The sequence below is a fragment of the Arvicanthis niloticus genome, chromosome 24 (assembly GCF_011762505.2).
Source record: "Arvicanthis niloticus isolate mArvNil1 chromosome 24, mArvNil1.pat.X, whole genome shotgun sequence".
NCBI lineage: Eukaryota > Metazoa > Chordata > Mammalia > Rodentia > Muridae > Arvicanthis > Arvicanthis niloticus.
Window position 1 is genome coordinate 20703502 of NC_133432.1, and position 19142 is coordinate 20722643.

A 19142-nucleotide genomic window follows, 5' to 3' on the forward strand; every position below is an offset into this window, starting at 1 on the left:
ATCCCCTCAAGGACAAAATGTTAGCCTTTGATTTTAAGTTATCAGTAGTGGTCTTTCAAGGGTTTTCTAGAATGCCCTTGACTCTTACTTGTTACCTTCAGGTCCAGAAAGGTGGCCGAGTCTTGGGTTGTCCATCGTTCAGAGTCTTTAATGACTGCCATCTTAGTGCTCTCTGTAAAAACCCGAGTCAATCCAGGTTCTTTGGTAGACGTTGGTTAGACCCATGAATATGATTCTCCTGGCAAAAGAAAGGCCAGCGATTGTAAGTGACAAGAAAGCCGGAAAGAAAGAATGACAATCCGTGTTATTCACAGTCCACGTGGTTCTCCTGTGAACTTGAAAAGCTTGAAAAGGTTATTTGAATTAATTTTCCATCGCCTAATATGATTTAATCAGCTTTTCATTAGAATGTAGCAGTTTACTGATACCACGACTCATTTTGACATTTTCTTGCGTGTCTGTAATGCCTTTTGGTCATTTTACCCTCCTTTCCACTCTTTTGTCCTGCTCCACCCAGAATCCTCTCCTTTTTTTCTAACTGGTCTCCCTTTTATTTGTGTGTGTGTGTGACCTGGGAAGATTTTTTTTTAAGTGTGCGCACGCACTCATGTATTCAGGTGGTCATGGAGTCCTGAAGACCATGTCGGAGCCCCTAGAGCTAGTGTTACAGGTGGTTGTGAGCTGCCTGATGTGGGTGCTGGGGTGGGTGCTCTGAGCTGCTGAGCCATCTCTCCATCACATAATGAGTTGAATTACAGCTTCTTACCCTAGCATGGGAGAGGAGCTATCCACGGGAGCACGGGCAGCTTACCAGTGGCAGCACCGCTGGGGAGCGTGCTTTCTCTTTGATGATCATTTTACTTATTTATTTGTTTATTTAGTGTGTGTGGTGTGAATGTGTGTGTGAATGTGTGAGTGCTTCTGCATGTATGAGTACTTGTGTGTGTTCATTTGTGTATCTGTGTGTGCATGTGTGTGTGTGTGTGTGTGTGTGTGTGTGTGTGTGTGTATGCACACACAGGTAAGGGGACAACTTGCAGGAATTGGTTCTCACCGGTCACCATGTAGGTCCCAGAGTTCGAACTCAGGTTGCAAGGATTTTCAGCAAGCGCCTTTACTCACTGAACCCTCTCACTAGCCCCTTGCTTATACTGAAGCCAGTTCAGTCTGTGTGTGTGTTAGGTAGCTGTTTGGTGACTAACATGGTTCTAAATCCTGGGGGTAGGGTTGAGGGTGTGGGGAGGCTGTGTGCTAACAGTTTGTGCCCGTCTGCAGATTGCGCTTCAGGGGCTCAGTGGGTGAGAGCAGTGGAGTTCTCCCAGAGGTCCTGGGCTCCACGCTCGGCACTGTGTTATAGGGGTGGGGGTCTGATGCTTTCTGCTTTCCACTGACTTCAGAAGGCAGTGTGCTCCTATACACAAAGACACACCTATATACACGTAATGAAAGATAAAACCGTTTAAAGACTCTTATGCTCTACCAGTTGAGCTGGCTGAACAGCCTTTTTTTTTTTTTTTTTTTTTTTTTTTTTTTTAAAGTAACTTCAGTTTGTAGAAGTCCATAGGGGCTTCACCTGACCTGGGTTCTCTGTGGCTCAAGGGTGTTGGCCAGTGTTCTTGGGTGAATCTGTGACTTATGCTCAGGTTAAAGCCAAGTTGTTTTCCCTCTGTTTCAGCAACAGCGAACGGTGTACAGACTGACACTTGTGAAGTGTTGGAACGTGGATGACCTCCAGGCCTATGCCGAGCTAGTGTCCTTGGGGAACCCCGACTTCATCGAGGTCAAGGTGAGCTCTGCCGCCTGGTGGTGGGCACGCTGCAGCCAAGGGTAGCTGGCCGAGGGCTGGGGTATTTGGATCATAAATTCACCGGGAAGCTGCCTTTGTCCTGGGCAGCACAGACAGCAGCACTGAAGGAGACTGAGCGTTGGCCTTTGAAAGCTTCTGGGCTGAAGAGATGGCTCAGTGCATAAGCACAGTTGCTGCATCCCTACAGGACCCAGCTCAAGGGGAGTTCTGAGGACGCTGCACACACACACACACACACACACACACAAGTTTTTTTTTTAAAGAGTGAGAGATAAGTTTAATTATGGGACTGGTCAGTTTATAAGAATCAACTATTTCATTGATTTATTTTTACAGTACGTCTCTGCCACATACAACATGGTCAGTTTAGACTGACATTTTAGATATTTGGTGTTGGGATTAAAAAAAAAAAATCTTCAACAGTTTTTCTTAAGAGCTATTCTGTGTGGCTCCACTAAACTGAGAAAGCAGTGCTGAGGTGAGGAATTGGATTCTGTGAGACGTTTCAAACCTCCTCCAGGTGTGGGTGGTAGGTCTGCCTTCGATGGACCAGTCTGGGGCTGGGCTGGTTTCAGCTCAACTGCTACCCCACTGTGTCTGTCCTTATCCCTGATTACTTTACCGTAAGCTATGTAAGTTAAAAGGTGAGTTCTCTGTTCATCCATTCATCTATCCATCCATCCATCCATCCATCCATCCATCCATCCATCCATCCACTTTTTGTTTGTTTTTGAGATAGGGTCTTGTTCTGTAGTCCAGCCTAGCCTGGAACTCACTTTTTAGCCAGGACTTGTGGGTCAGCTAGCCTGGCTTACACAGAGGCAAACAATGAGACCCTTCTTAAGTGAGGTAGAAAGCAAAGACTGACCTCCAGTCCCACCACCACACATACAAAAAGATTGAAAAAACTTACTATCCAGTGGTGATGCGTAGTGGTAGAGGCATGTAATCCCAGCACTTCAAACTCAGCCTTGATTACTCCATGAGGTTGAGGTAAATGTGGGCTTCATGAGACATTGTCTCAAGAAAAAAGAAAGGAAAAGAAAAGAAAAAAGAAAGGAAAAGGAAACACACGTACACACATTTATATTTAGGGTACTTTTATATATTCAAGTATAAGTTCATAGAGGCCACCGTTTCGGGGTTAAGCCTGGGCTGGAAGTGACAGTTTGGAACCCTGCCTGTGAGGTAGAGCATGGAGAGGCTCTCTGGGGTCCAAAGAGCATCCATGAGATGACTGACTGGTAGGAGAAAATCCTCATCTTTAGAAGCCAGCTCTTGCCTTCTCAGTGTGGAGTTTTGAAACGTAATATTCCTGGAGTCTCAAGAGTGCTGGGAAGCAGCATTCGCTTCTTCAGAGATAGATGCTCTGCAGGAGGGCCGGGAGGTCGCACCCAGGGCCCTGCTTAGCTCTTTGCAGGAAGACCGGGAGGTGTGCACCAAGGGCCTCTGCTTAGCTCTTTGCAGGAGGGGCGGGAGCGGGGAGCAGAAGATAGGCATCCAGTGCTCCTGCTTTCTGAGCCATTATCATTTTATCTCTGGTCAGGCCTAAGACACTCTTTGATTTTAAAATTGCTCTTAAGTTCAAAAGGTTTCTCTTGGCAGAAGTTTTAATGACGCACAAATATAAACTGTCTGAAAATATATGTCCCTGTTCAGGGAAAGCTCGCCAACAGCAGAGATTAGTGGTGTTTTAATTTATGGTTTAGCTATTAAAAATGTTGCCACAAATTATATGGTAGTAAAATGTCTGTTTTTATTGTGCTTGGCCGGACCACAGGCTCCCTTTTTGCCCTCTTTTCTCCCCCTTCTCCCTCCCTTTTCCTCTTGCCCTTTCTTCTGAAGTCAGGTTTCCTATGGTGAACATTTTACAATTTGAAAAAAAAAATGTCAAATATTATTATAAATGTTTTTTAAACAGTCTTCTGTTGACATTATACTATGTGGCCAAAGATGAGCTTGAAACCCTGATCCTCCTGCTTCTACTTCCTAAGTGCTGGGATTACAGCTATGTGCCACTACCATACTAGTGGCAGTAATTTTCTGGGGGTAGTAGTAATTACTATTTTTTGGAAAAAAAAAAGAAAGAAAGAAAGAAATGGCTACTTGTTAGACAGTAGATTCCCCTGCTGGGGTTTTGTGTATTTGTCTCCAGTTCACATGACTCTGAAGCAGAGAAAGCTGTGTCACCGCCCAGGGTCCCTTTCAAACAGCTTCCCACTTCGTCCTTTTATCCCGGCAGGATTGCTGGCACTCCGTGTGCCAGCCCTCACTGAAGCACTCAGGGGAAAACTGATAGCAAGGATGGGAGGCGTGGAGATGGTATTGAAGTCCGTAGAACTACAGTGAGCTGCTTTGAGAGATGTGATGTTTAAAATTCTTAAGAGAAATGTGTGGTCTAGCAAGAGTGACAGTCTGCATGCATTGGTGGGCAGGACGGCCTTCAGGAGTTGCTTCCCTCCTTCCACTCTGTGGACTCCAAGATCCAAGTCACGTCATCAGACTTGGTGGCAATTGCCTTTACGCACTGAGCCTTGTCACCAGCCTCTTAGACCAGATTTTCCTCACCTAGTCATCTGTTGATGGACACCCCAGCTGATTCCACCTGCTGGCAGTTTTGAATAGTTAGGCAGTAGGCATGGGCGTGTGGCTATCTCTGGAGACCGGCATTCTCCCTGAGATTCTACAAGGAACAGGCAGGCCATGAGCGTACCCTTCCCTCCAGACGAACAGGTCAGTTAGAGCATCATACTGCTGAGCTGCCATGAGTGTGCCCTCCCCTCCAGACGAACAGGTCAGTTACGAACAGGTCAGTTAGGGCATCATACCCCTGAGCTCTCTCCGAAGCTCTTCTCTCCTTATTTTGAAGCAGGGTTTTGCTATGTTGCCCAGGCTGGCCTTGAACTCCTTCTGTTTTAGCCCAGGTTTACCTTGTTTACTAGTCCTCTGCCTTAGCTGCCTCTGGGCTGGGGTTACAGGTATGCACCATCATGTCCTGACTCTTGAAACTCAGAGACTGAAACAGGACTGAGGACATGGCCTGGTGGTGGAGTGCTTGCCTGGGATCTATGAGGCCCTGGGTTCTATTCCCAGCATTTCAAGCAAGCAAACAGCAACCAACTAAACATGAGTTAGTAAACCAGGAAAGGTAAGCTTTCTTGTTAGTAGGATTCAGAGAGTTAATGTCTGAAAAGGGGACATTTTTGCTGTGGTGGTGGCTTCATGCCTGTAATCCTAGTGCTTGGGAGGCTAAGGCAGAATTTGAGGCCAGCCTGGGCTATAAGGTGACACTCAATGTAAAAAACAAAGACAAAGTGAAGACAAAAACAGTGGAGGGCGCTGGAGAGTTGGCTCAGGGGTTGAGAGTGCATGCCGTTCGTTCTTGCAGAGGGTTCAGTTCAGTTCCCAGCACCAGCGTCTGGCAGCTCACTTTTAATTCCAGCTCCAGGCAGTCTGACATGCTCTTTTGGCATCTGTAGGCACTACACTCAGGTACACTTAGCCACAGTTACATAATTAACAATAAAGTCCTGGAGAGAAAACTTGTGGAGGCTAAGGAGACATTAAGAAGGGGGGGGGGGGGGGGGAGAGGGGTCTCTAAAACGCCTTTGTTGTTGAGAAACAGTATGACAGCCAAGATAACCCCTATCCCCCCCCCCCCACACACACACACCCAGAAGTGAAACCCTTTAGTGAGTGTAATTGATATGTCAGGTCTGTAAATGGAACCCTCAGGGTCTGAGGACAAGAGGTGGTGTGTGTCATAGTCCGTTGGTTCAGGAGGGACCCCAGCCTAAAGGACAGAAGACAGCCTTTCAGTGCAGGACAGTGCATCAGAGGAATGTCTGCCCAGGGCTGAGTCAAACCCTGAGAAGCCTGGAGTCATACCCACCCTTACTCAGCAGAAAGGGAAAGTCCTCCTGTGAGCCTCGGGGCAGCCTCGATCGTGCACGCCAGGCTCACGTGCAGGACCCCACATGCATGGCCTCGCATTTATGTGTGCCCTGCACAACCAGTGCTGGCCCTGCCTGTCATCTGAGTTGCAGGTGAGCTGAATTATTTGTAGGATCCTAAGGTAGAGGCAAGCTGGGAGTGAGAGAGCTTACCGTAACCCCAGCACCTGGGAGACGCAGGCAGGAGATCAGCAGCTCAGGGTCATCCTCGGCTCCCATGGTTGTAGGCTAGCCTAGACCACATGTCTCAAAACAGCCAAAACAAAAGCAAGGGCCAGTGACAACAGGTAAAGGTGGTTTGCCACCAGGCCTTACGACCTGCACTGTCCCTGGCTGGACACAGAGAGCCAATGCCAGCAAGTTGACCTCTGACCTCCATGTATGCACACACACTAAATAAATGCATAAATACCACACGAAGAGTAGAAACGTGAATGTTTTTGGATGAGTTTCAAACATGATCCCTATTCACATCTTTTTAGCAGTTTCTCTTGTTTTACTGACTGAACCAGATTAAGAAAGTTCTCTTTCTTTCTTTTCCTACCTCCTTTGTCTTTTCATTTTATTTATGAGGCTGCTCAGGCATGAATCACAGGTTTGGTTTAAAATCTAAAACTTTTCTTCTTTTTTTCCAAATGTCCATATGTGTATCTATTCGTGTGTGTATATACATATATATATACATATGTGTGTGTGTGTGTATATATATATATATGTATACACACACATAGATACACACACACACACACACACACACACACACACACGAGGTTCCCCATGCTAACCATGGATACACTCAGAGGTCAGCCAGTGACCTGCATTAGTCGGTTTCATCCTCCGCCATGTGGGTTTCGGGGATCCCCCAGGTGTCAGACTTGGCAGCACGTGCCCTTACTTGCTGCACCATCTCGCTCATATTTTGAAACATGTATTGATACATATTCGACATGTACCGGTGTAGCTTTTCAAATTGAATTATCTGTCCTAAAAGTAGAATGACAGTGGCTTTTATTCTCCGAGGCAGGTGTCTGGTTGGGCAGCCCAGGCAGGTCTGGAACCTCTCTCTCCTGCCTCAGCCTGCCAAGCGCTGGGCTTGTAGGTGCACACCACCCATCTGCCTTAAATTAATAATTGTTCAGGAGGTTTGTTTGAGAATTCAGTGGGATAATCTGTGCCTGGATCCAGTAAATGTTTAGACTGCCTTCCATTAGGCACTTTATAGGAAATAAATCAGTAGATGCTATCTCTTTATTATATTGATTTCCTCTTTTCTTTCATTTCCAGTCTGGTAAAATATTTTTTCTTTTATATTCCCTGTAAATTAACATGCATTTTAGCCTCATTAGGTTTGAATGGGGCCTTCATTCGTGAGCCCGAGACTCTCAGCTCATTATCTGCCTGCTTGTTGGTAAAAATGTGCTTCACGTTACAAACATCTGCTGCATTGAAAACTTGAAGCCCAGAAACACATTTGTAAGAAGTCCTGTGTTTGTGTCTCTTCTGAGCCCAGGAAGTGCCTGGTAGCTGCTTGATGTCAAGTGACTCTGTTTAAAGTCACCCTCTGTTGGCACACTGTTGACAGGGCTCAACCATGGCAGAGCACACACAGCAAAGATCCCCTCTCTGCCCACATGCAGGGCAAGGGGCAGGGGCAGGAGGCTGCCAGTTACTCAAGCCTCTGGTGTTTCTCTATCAGTCTTCACGTTGCTGCGTCCACATACTCCATAAGGGGCCACTTACAGGAGGGCAGGGATTTTTTTTGACAGATGTGCTATGCATGGTCTGAGGAGAGTCTGTAGTCTGTCATCAAGGGGAAGACATGATAGTGGGAGTGGGGGCTGCCCGTTTACATCTAGTTGGGTCAGTAAGCAGAACAGAAATACCGACATACTAATGGCTTTCTCTTTTCTTTCTAGTTTATTTAGCCTTAATATAATTTTATTTATTTATTTGAGAAAGGATCTTACTGTGTAACTCTGTCTGGCCTGGAATGTACTCTGTAGACTAGGCTAGCTCTAAACTCACAGAGCTTGTCTCTGCCTTCAGAGTGTTCCAATTAAAGCTGTGTGCTACCACACTCAGCCTTTTTTAAAACTTAAAAAATGTTACATTGTATGTGTGTATGTGTGTGTGTGTGTGTGTGTGTATGTATGTATGTTTGTGTATGCATGAGCTGTGACAATAAGGACAGGGTTTGGGAGTCAGTTTTCTCTGACTACATGGGACTTGGGGGTCAAACTTGTGTCCTCAGGCATGGTGACAAAGCACTTTGACCTGCTGAGCTATCTTGGTGCCTTCCTTTTTCCCTTTTTAGTTTGGGTCTTCAGCCCATGGGATGGTTCCTCCTCAGTGAACCTTTCACAGTAAGACCTTCACAGACACATCAGGGCCTGTCTTGGAGACAGTTATAAATCCAGCCACACTGAAGTAATGCTTAGCTCCTGCTTAACAGTTCATGGTCCTCAGAGAGTAGAGAGTTCAGGGTTTGGGCTGACGCCCCTCTGGTCGGTTGGTTCATGGCCCTTAGGTAGTAGACATTCAAAGCATGGCTGATGCCACTCTGGTGCAGCACTTGCCTACCACACATGAAGTGCTGGCATCCCCAGCGCTGCATAAGCCAGGATTGCTGGTGCATGCAGGAGGGTTGAGAGTTTAAGGTCATCCTTGGCTACATAGTGAAATGGAGGCCAGCCTGGGCTACACAAGACAAACAGAAGGTTTTAATGAACTTCAGCATGTAGTCCATCTTCCCAGTGAGTCCCCTTTGTTATTGCTGAATAATAAAATATTTAAATATCTCCCTCAATCATAGTTATGAATATAAGATCTTGTCTGAGACCTCTGTGCTTCAGGGAACTTTTAAATATTAACAAGGAGTTCCTTTGAGATAGCTTTTCCACAGTTGCGTAGCTCAGCTATCATAGGCAGCATTGCAATCTGATGACCTGCCTGTAAGCCCCCTTCTTCCCCCTCCTCCTCCTCCTCTTCCTCCTCCTCCTCCTCCTCCTCCTTTTTTTTTTTAACATTTGGGTTAGTAATTAGCATAGTTTTCCAACTTGATTTTTCTAATGGTGTCTTGAACTGTGTTACTGCTTGCCTGTAAAAATCCACCGAAGCTCAGCCTAATGAAGTCTTCCAGTCCCTGAGCAAACAGAGGCCGTTTCCTCATCTCTTCTAAGGAAGTGGGGCTGTGGGTGGTTAACATGCAGAGAAGGGTATCTGGGTGCAGTGTCCGTAGTGCTGCAAACAGCCATCTGTGGTGGCGGCCATCTGCAGCAAGCGGTCGCTCATCTGAGTCTCAGGCCAAGTCCCAGCTCTGCCATCTGTAGGGGTGGGTCGCCTAAGGCTCGCTTGTAGGATCGGCCTTTCTTTTTAATATGATGCAGTTCTGCCTCTATGTAGTGTCTCTGTAGTGTTTCTGTGTGTCTGTGGTGCATGTTTCCTCCCCACCTCTTTGTGTCTGTGTGCACATACATGTGCAGTGTCTCTGTAGTGTCTGTATGTGTAGTGTCTGTGTATATGGTATTTGCATGTCTGTAAGGTGTATGTGGAGTGTCTGTCTGTGTAGTCTCTCTCTCTCTCTCTCTCTCTCTCTCTCTCTCTCTCTCTCTCTCTGTAGCATTTGTCTGTCTGAATCTCTGTATGTGTATGCAGCATATGTGTCTGTGTGTCTGTATCAGGGAGGGGCTTGTAAGCAGTGAGCTTGCCCTTGGGTTTCGGTTCCTGCCTGTGTCTAGAATATTGAAGCCAGCTGCTGAGGAAGTCCAGTGCTGAACTGGTCACGGTGGCCATGGTTGTAACCCCAGCTTGCAGGAGATGGAGTCAGAGCATCAGGAGCTCAGGCTTGTCAGGATACAGATTGAATTTGAGGCTAGCCTGGGATACACGAAACATCTCAGAGACAAACTGACAAGGGTTGATCTGGAGATGTCTGAAGATAAACCTTTTTGAGAAAGAATCATTTCCCACTGCAGTTTACCCAGTAGAGAGCTGAGGAGATTCAGGGGATATGTCTGGGTTCCCAGGTAGGTATCAAAAATTAGAAGCCAACTTACTGAACTACAGTTGTTTTTAATAGAAATTTCCATGTTTGTAAAATAATTACAGCTTGCGTGTAAATCCACAAATGCTTCTCCTTTGGTGTGATATTCTATGTATTTATTTTTAATTCTTTTATTTTTGATATTGTGAATATAAATACATCATTTCCCCTTTTCTTCCCTACAAGCTCTCACATGTGCCCTTCCTTGCCCACTTTCAAATTTAAGGTCTTTTTTCTCATTAATTGTTGTTGCATGAATATAAAATACACAAATATGCCTAAATATGACCTGCTCAGTGTGTATAATATAGAATACTTTATAAATTCACACTCAGTGGAGCTAGAGAGATGGCTCAGCAGAAAGAGCCACATAGACATACTCTGTCAGAAAAAAAATGGTTATCTCGTTAATAGAATTTCGGTGGGATCTGTATTGGTTACTCTTCTCAATAGCTGTGAGAAAAGCCTACAAAAGCAATTTAAGGGAAGAAAGGCTCACATCATGGCGGAGCAGGCATGGCGGCAGGAGCGTGAGGCAGCTGCTCTCATGGCTTCCCCTACGGCTTCCACAGTGAGGGAGCAGAGAGATGGATGCCAGTGTGCCTGTTTTTCAGTCCAGGACCCCAGCCCATTGATGGTACACTCACATTCAGTGTGGGTCCCACTTTACTTAACCCTTTCTGGAGACATTCTCACAGATGTGCCCAGTGGTTTGTCTCCTAGGTGATCTCAAATCAAGTCCGCAATGAACTGTGACCACCACAAGCTGTCCCCCAGAGACAGGTCTGTAACTAACAGTCCCTGATGCTCTCCTTCCCACAGGGCGTGACCTACTGTGGTGAGAGTGCAGCCAGCAGCCTCACCATGGCCAACGTCCCTTGGCACGAGGAAGTGGTCCGGTTTGTCCGTGAGCTGGTGGGTCTGCTTCCCGACTATGACATTGCGTGTGAGCATGAACACTCCAACTGCCTCCTGATCGGACACAAGAAGGTGAGACGTGTGCTGCACCCGCTTAACTTTCCCCTTTCTTCTTTTTCTTCTTTGTGCCCCTTACTTGATCCCAGGGGATGTCTGCTTGTCCACTGTCTTTCCTAATACAAGCGTTAAGAAAGCCCTGAACAAAACAGCTCCATTCCGATGTTTGAGTTTAAAGATTTTGTTTAGAGATTCTTGTTTAAAGAATTACTTTTATTTTTAATCATGTGTGTGTGCCAGTGTGCATGGTATGTGCATGTGAGTGCAATGCCCTCGGAGGCCTGAACAGGGTGTCATATCTCCTAGAGTGGGGTTACAGTGGCTCTCCATCTGGGCTCACAAGTGGATGAATCGCCTTAAGCTAGCAAGCTTAGAGACGTCAAACACAAAATGATCTGGGGCCAGAGAGATGGCTCAGTTTGTAAAGGCACTTGCCACCAGGGTGAACCACCTGACTCTGGGGACCCACAGGGTGAATGGAGAGAACTGACTCCTGCAAGCTGTTCTGTGACCTCCACACATGTGCACCCTCTCCGCCCAAATGAATAAGTGTAATAAAGATTTTTAAAATATTACAACATCCATTAAGATAAAGGGAATATGCTCCTAGCCCCAGTGTCGGGTTTGAATTCAGAGCTGAGCCCATGGCTAATGTGTCATCGTGTGTCGGTTTCTGTGGATCGTTTATAATTATAGACCCGTGCTGTCAGTCATTTGGTTTATGGGATTTTCTCTGTGTGAAAGGTGGGAAAATAGCCAGATGAGGTTGTTTGATTATTTTCCTGTGGCAGGTACTCAGGCCTGTGCATCTGGCCTCTCTGGCTGGCCCGTCTAGAGCAGCCGGCTATTTAATCAGGCCCGTACCTCATCATACTGTATCATAAGACCGTCCGTGACCTTTTGAGTGTGTTCATAATTCTGCACAGATTTTCCTCCTCCCTTCCTGTGGGGTGTGAGGAGTCCCCGAAGTCACATGACCCCATGTCTCAGGACACTTCCCCTCACGTCTTGAGATCTGAGGCTTGGTTTCCCTGTTGACACAGCTGTCTTCCAGTACAGTTTGTGTCAGATGTGCTAAACGCTGCCCTTTTAGCTTCTGATTTTTGCATAAAGCAGTTGGACTTTTCTGAGCGACCTTCATCTCAGCTTGTCTCCGGCATGTAGAAATTTAGTTCGATCCTTGAGACCTGGTGGCTCACGTTATTTTCAGAGTTACTCATACTCTGGATGGAATTCTGTGTTCCTCGTACCCCAAATTAATTTGTGTTGGGTTTCTAATTCCCTAGTGTGACTGCATTAAACGCGGGGCTTCCAAGGGTTGGATGCAGGCATGAGAACAGGGCCCTGACCTGATCGGATCCGCATCCTCACAGGAGACACTGTGAGCCTGTGCTCAGGGAGAGAGCTGTGTTGAGCCACTGAGAGGACATTCTCTGCCAGCCAGGAAGATAGCGCGCCCCGGAGACCAGACTTGCAGGGACCTGACTGTGGGCTTTGGCCTTCAAAACCTCTCTGTCCCTGAGCTGCCCAGACTGCGGTGCCCTGTCATGGTGACCTGAGCCTACCTTGCATCCGTGTCACCCGCAGCTGCTCAGACTTCCAGTTTTCTCCTCAGAGACTGGGGATCAGAATTGTCATTGGTCACTTCAGCTTCGAATAGTCCTGTCTGTGCAAGTGCTTTTTTCCATTCTGGACTGCTCAAATTTGCAGACTGCTTCTGGGACTTGCAGATGAGATGCATTGCATATGAGTTGTTGTGAGGGGTGTGTGTGTGTGTGTGCGCGCGTGCGCGCCTTGACTCAACTCTGAATTTTTTTTTTTTTAATGTAGACGGGACTAAAAATTAGATTTATGGTTCTAATCCAGTGGTTCTCAACCTTCTTACCGCTATGACCTTTTAACACAGTTCCTCATGTTGCGGTGACCCCCAACCATGAACTTGCTTTTGTTGCTACTTCATAACTGTAGTTTTGCTACTGTTATGAACTGTAACATAAATATCTGATATACAGCATATCTAATGTGTGACCCCTGTGAAAGGGTTGTTCGACTCCCAGGGGGGTCGGGACCCACAGGTTGAGAACTGCTGTCTGGATCCTTTCGTCTTTCTGAGACTATCCATAACAAGGAATCCTTTATTTCTTATTTTTTGTTTGCTTTAAAAAAAAATAAAAGTTTTACTCTTAATTACGTATACATATGTGTGGGTACATGCGTGTGAGTGCAGGCACCAGTGAAAACCAGAGGCCTTGGGTCCCTTGAAGCTGGAGTTACAAGGGGTTGTGACCTCCTCCACGTGGGTGCTGGGAATCAAACTTGGGCCCTCTGCAAGAGCAGCAAGTGCTTTAACCCACCGAGCCACCTCTCCAGCTGCACCCCTCCTTCCTGGTTTTGGAGACAGGGTCTCACATTGGCCAGTCAGGCCTCGAATTGGAATTTACTGTGTAGCTGAGGATGACTTGAAACTCTTCCTGCCTCTACCTCCTGAGTGCTGGGAGCTATCTGCCTGCTGCAGGCCTGGAGATCCCTGTGTGCAGTGCAGTCTTGGAAGGCCGTGAGGATGGGCTTTAGGTCTCTGCCTGTAAGATTGCAGGAAGCCCTGGGGCAGCATCCCAAAGAATGCTAATCCGCAGACTAATTAAGCTTTTACATGCATTTGGCCCTGTCTCCTAGAAAGCTCTTAACTGACATAAACCATGAGCCATTTAAATTCAACAAGTATTATCCTAACTCCAGGAAGCTATGTTTTTCATTTTTAATACTTCTTTCAAACTGTAACTGGAAACAGTTGCTTCAATTGGTTCATAGAATTAGACTAAGATTTATTTGAAAAAAAATTTTTTGGTGTGTATGTGCACGCATGTGCACGCGACTGATAGCATGAAAGTAAGTACCTCAGAGATCAGAGGGGGGTGTTAGATTCTCCAGAGCTAGAATTGTAGGTGGTTGTGAGCCATCCACCATGGGTGCTGGGACCCGAACTTGTGCCTTCTGCATGAGCTATGAGTGGTCTTAATCATTTAGCTGTGTCTCTAGCCTGCTTTTATTTTGAGACAGGCTCTCACTCTGTAGCCCAGGCTGCCCTTGAACTCTTGTTCCTCCTGCCTCAGTCTTCCTAGTGCTGGGACAGAAACACTAGTCTGTTCACAAGTCTCCCATCAACATTAGCTTTGCACAAATGAGTGCCAGCTAGAAGCTTTGAATGCACATAAAGTGAGTTTTCCGCCTCTTCTACCTCCTCCTCTTCCTCTTCCTCCGCCTCTTCTTCCTCTTCCTCTTCCTCTTCCTCTTCCTCCTCCTCCTCCTCCTCCTCCTCCTCCTCCTCCTCCTCCTCCTCCTCCTCCTCCTCCTCCTCTGTGGCTTCTCTGTTCTCTCCATCCCGGCCATTATTCCACAGTGATTTTTGAGAAGCAATTTACTTAAGAGAGTACAAATTGGATTATTCCCCATTATTGAATTAAAATTCTTAACGAGGCTTTCTGCTAATGAGATATTGTACTCACGTTAGGATGCAAAGGCTAGCTCGAGTCATTTAGCAGCTCAGAGTTAGAAGCCATTGATTAAGGTTTCACTCAAGCAAAGTTTAGCAATAGAAAGCCCTCCACATGTCCATACTGCCAGCAGAGCTGAGAGAGCACACACCAGATAGAAAGCAACCCCGGCAGGAAGAGGCGGAGTCAGCTTGACCAGGTGTGTCTGTGGGCATCACAGTCACCTCACTCCAGGGAAACTCAGCTGCCAACTTTAGGGAGTAGCCTCCTTCCCTTTTTCAGAAATATAGCCCAGGTTGCCTCTGATTCCCTCCCACTGATATAAATTCTCTTTTTTTTTTTTTTGCTTTTTCGAGACAGGGTTTCTCTGTGTAGCCCTGGCTGTCCTGGAACTCACTTTGTAGACCAGGCTGGCCTCGAACTCAGAAATCTGCCTGCCTCTGCCTCCCAAGTGCTGGGATTAAAGGCGTGCGCCACCACCGCCCGGCTCTTTCTTTTTTTTTTTTTAAGGGCTTTAATTTTTTTTTCTTTTATTTTTTGAGATTATAATGTAATTAACATCTCCCTTCCCTTTTTTTGCTCCATATACCCCTTCCTTGCAGTCTTTCAGATTCATGGCCTCTTTTTTCATTAATTGTTACAGGCCTATACATGTATGATACAAACGTATGTATTCTTAAATAGAACCTCAGTCTCCCAGGCTCTGAGACTTCAGGCCTGGGTCACTCTGCCTAGTTCAGGAAGTATTCCTTGCTAACAGGCATGCCTGACATGCATGGTTTGGAGCAGTCTCCAGGGCCACAAGCATACTGAAAACACATGAACGTTTAACAGGATAGGAAACCCGGGTTTATTAGCAATGTAAAACTTTCGTTTTCCTTTTCTGTGCCAGGGTCACATGTAGCTCAGGCTGGCTTTCAACTTACTATATGATCTAGGCTGACCTTGAACTTGTGATCATCCTGATTCTAGTTGATGAATACTGGAATTACTGGTGTGCACCACCATGTCCAGTTTGTGCAATGCTGGGAACAGAACCCATGTTTGGAGAGGCCTCTACCAGCAGATCCACATCCTTGACCCTCTCACTAGGGGCTTTTTGACATTCATTTGATCTATAAAAAAAACTCATTTACTTATATTTACGTATGCTGGTTGGTGGCCTTGTCCATGTTGGTCAGAAGAGGGCCTTGAATATCCTGGAGCTAGAATTATAGCCCTTGGGCTATTTGGAGATACAGGCACACAGGCAATTGTGGCTGACCAGCATGGGTGCTGGGGAGGAAGTCTGGCCTTCTGGGAGAGCAATGCATTCTATTGGCTGCTGAGCCATTTCTCCAGTCCCAGGTTAATGCTGTGTGTTTTAGTCATGGCTTCTATTGCTGTGATGAAACACCACAGCCAAAAGTAACTTGGGGAGGGAAGGTTTATTTCAGCGTATGCTTGTAGTCGGTCTGTCACTGAAGGAAGTCAGGGCAAGATCTCAAGGCAGGAACCTGGAGACAGGAGCTGATGCAGAGGCCATGGAGGGGTGCTGCTTACTGGCCTGCTCCTCATGGCTTGCTCCGCCTGCTCTCTTACACCGTCCAGACCACCAGCCACAGTGAGCTGGGCCCTGCCGCATCAGTCATCAATTAAGTAAATGTACCACAGGCCGGTCTGATGGTGGCATTTTCTCAAATAAGATTGTCTCTTCTAAAAAGACTCTAGATTGTGCCAAATTGCCATAAAACTAGCCAGCGCAGCTGCTGTGATCCAGATGGAACTGGAACTTTATTCCTTCTACACAGTTTAACTTCTGACCTGACAACTTTGCTTTGCAGTTTAAGATCGGTGGAGAGTGGTGGACATGGATCAATTACAGCCGCTTCCAAGAGCTCGTTCTGCAGTACGAAGAGAGTGGAGGCTCCAAGACGTTCAGCTCGATGGATTACATGGCCAGAACCCCACAGTGGGCACTGTTTGGGGCCAGGGAAAGAGGCTTTGATCCCAAGGACACGAGATACCAGAGGAAGAACAAAACGAAGGACATTTCCGGGTGTTGAGCCTATCTGAGTTGAGGATCTCCAAAGACAAAAGCTGCCTGGCCCCCGGCAGGTCCTCAGTTGCCATCGCTGCATGGGGCAGTTTCCCAGCCACATTCCATGGTCTGACACCAGCAGGCAGCCATGCCGCCACACAGCACCCACACATGGGGCTGGGATCTCCGCTCGAGCTTCTTACCAGAACTCAGGCCCTTTAATGAGTCGATTTCTGAGACAGTGAAGGTGACAGTCACCTCTGGATTTTTAATAGTTTTGGATTTTATTTTAGTAATTTTCTTAAATGCTATCCCTGAGTATTGCACAGGGAATAAACATCTCTGCCTTTTCCTCCCGAGCTACTGGCTTTTTTCCCTACCTTCCTCTCTTTTCTTTAAATCTGCTCTGCTTAAGTAGTGCAGGCTGACATCCACTCATGGTAATGCTCCTGCCTCAGCCTGCTGAGAGCTGGGATTGCAGGCCAGCACCAGCAGGCAGGCTCTCTGAGCTGCTGGCTCTTGGTAGAGTGATCACTTAATAGTTTTAGCTTTGAGTGCCCTGGGCTAAACCTTCCTACCCCTTCCAAGGTAAGAACTCTGTTTAGAGTCACACCTGAAAACGGTTGTTCCGTTGTCAAAGGTGTGTATGTATGTGTGCGTGTGCGTGTGCGTGTGTGTGTGTGTGTGTGTGTGTGTGTGTGTGTGTACACAGGCACGCAAATGAGTGCCATGTCCATGGAGGCCAGAACGGTGTCAGACCCTCTAGAGCTGGGTGGTTTTGAGCTGGCCAACATGGGTGCTGAGAACTAAACTCAGGTTCTCAGGAAGAGCAGCAGCGCTTTTAACTGCTGAGCCATCTCTCCAGCCCCAAATGTTTTATTTATTTTTCCAAATATTTTAAGGTATTATGTCAATCACTTTAAACTTTTGTGTATTTAGAACTTTTGTGGGAATGTTCCAGCCCCTTCTAGAAGAGATGTTGCTATCCAGTGTGTTATTGGTCCAGCAAACATGCATGGAATAGGGTTTCTTCTTGTCTTTCTTTCTGTGTGGGCTTGGGGGACACACACACACACACCCCTACCCCTACCTCTGTCTCCTCTCTCTGTCTCCATTTCTGCTCTCATTGCTGTGCACAGTCTGACCTTTAAGGCTCAAGTTTTCTGTTCAGCTCTTTTTTTCCCCTTTCATTTTTTGAGACAGGTGTCTACTGTATCCCAGGCTAGCCCCAAATTCACTTTGTAGCTGAGGATGGCTTTGAACATCTGACTCGCTTGCCACTGACTCCTGATTGCTGGAATTGCAAGTGTGCATCACTATGCCTGGCTTCCAAGTTTGTTTGCTTGTTTGTTTTTGTCAGAAACATCTTAGTCAATTTTCTTTTCTCAAGTAATTGAAGTTATTTTAAAACTCTTTTATCTAAAACGTAATAATCTTTCCTAAAGATCGAGGGCACGGTTACTCTTTTATGTCCTCAGATTAAAGATACTTCTGTTCTTTTGAGTTTTATGTTCTGTCAGACCCCGCCCCCTCCTCAGGAGCTCCAGGGCCAGCTGGCCTGGGTTTGCAAGTGACAGATGAGAGAGCCGGTCTTGAGGTAGACAGTGAGGACTAAAGCCACAGTTTGCCTCTGACCTCACTCTTGCTCTGTGTCACAAGCACACCTTTAGTCACATACAGACGCAGACACTTGTACATACTCAACAGAGATTTTTAAAAGTAGGGGTGTATTGGAAAGATAGCTCAGTAGTTTGAGTGTTTACTGCTCTAGAACCTGTGTCAGCTAACCCATGACCACCTCTGACTCTAACGCTCGGGGACATGACGTCATCTTCTGGTCTCTGGAGCCTCTGCATGCATGTGGTGAACATAAACTCAGACAGACACACATGTACATAAATAAATCTCTTAAAAAATTAGGGGCACACAAAGATGCCTCCGCTGCATAAGGGAAATTGTCCCCAAGCTTGATGGCCCGAGTCTGATCATGGCAGAAGAAGAAGACTAACTCCTGCAAGCTGTCCTCTGAGCATGGTCTTCCTGTGCAATGCTTGGTCACATACCCACACGTGTGCAAAGACACAACGCGATAAATATTTTATATAATTCAGAGACTTAGATTACTAATGAAAGAAGATAAGCAGATCACCTGCTCAGAGGCAGATGGAACTGACCGTGCTGGGGCTTGCATTCAGGTTGCTCCAGGTGATGTGTCCCGCCACGTGACGTCACAGAACAAAAGTGACGCCATACATCAGTGCATTCAAGGCTACGCTGGAAGGGACAGCAGGTTAGACTGACCTGAGTGGGCGTGTCTTCCCAGATTTCACACACTGTGCTCTATGTTAGGTTTGGGAGAAGGCAGGCATGCCCTAACCTGGATATGTGTTGAGGTGTTCTATCAGGGGAGTGTTAGGTAAGAAACAGAAGTTAAGGTCATTGGCTATTATGGGCTGGAGAGAGCACAAGAGGATTTTCAATATGTAGCCATCCACACTTCCTGCGTGCTTTTCAGCCAAGGTCAAGCTGTCTGCTGGATCTCAGGCATCTATGTGCTAGCCTCAGACAGCATCGGTTCACTAATGCATGCTATTTGGTTGGTTGTGTATGTTTGTGTGTGAGATTTCTGTGTATACACGTGGGTATGCAGGCGCGCTCACCCGTACACAGGCACAGAGTCCAAATGAGGACTGCTCTGTTCCTTTTAACATTACTCCCTTGAGACTGTCCCTTACTGAACCTAGAGCAAGGCTGGTGTCCAGCTAGCCCCAGTGATTCCCTTGTCTCCACTCCGATCCCCAGCATTGGGGGGTTACAGGCACATGTGTGGGCTCTCTGCTTTTTAACCTGGCTT

The 19142-nt window shown here is 46.6% G+C and overlaps 1 protein-coding gene across 3 annotated transcripts in view; it reads left to right on the top strand.

The window, feature by feature from the left end:
* The window catches only part of LOC143437856 (S-adenosyl-L-methionine-dependent tRNA 4-demethylwyosine synthase TYW1), a 79768-nt gene extending 63121 nt beyond the window's left edge, over positions 1 to 16647 (top strand). For 2 of the 3 annotated variants that reach the window (XM_076923050.1, XM_076923051.1), the window contains 3 exons: positions 1676 to 1786; positions 10625 to 10792; positions 16092 to 16426. In XM_076923050.1, the coding sequence (XP_076779165.1) occupies positions 1676 to 1786; positions 10625 to 10792; positions 16092 to 16313 (501 nt within the window). In that variant the 3' untranslated portion in view covers positions 16314 to 16426. Of the gene's footprint in view, positions 1 to 1675; positions 1787 to 10624; positions 10793 to 16091 lie in introns of all 3 variants that reach the window. The other variant, XM_076923049.1, reaches the window with a different exon arrangement.
* The last annotated feature ends 2495 nt before the right edge of the window (positions 16648 to 19142 follow it).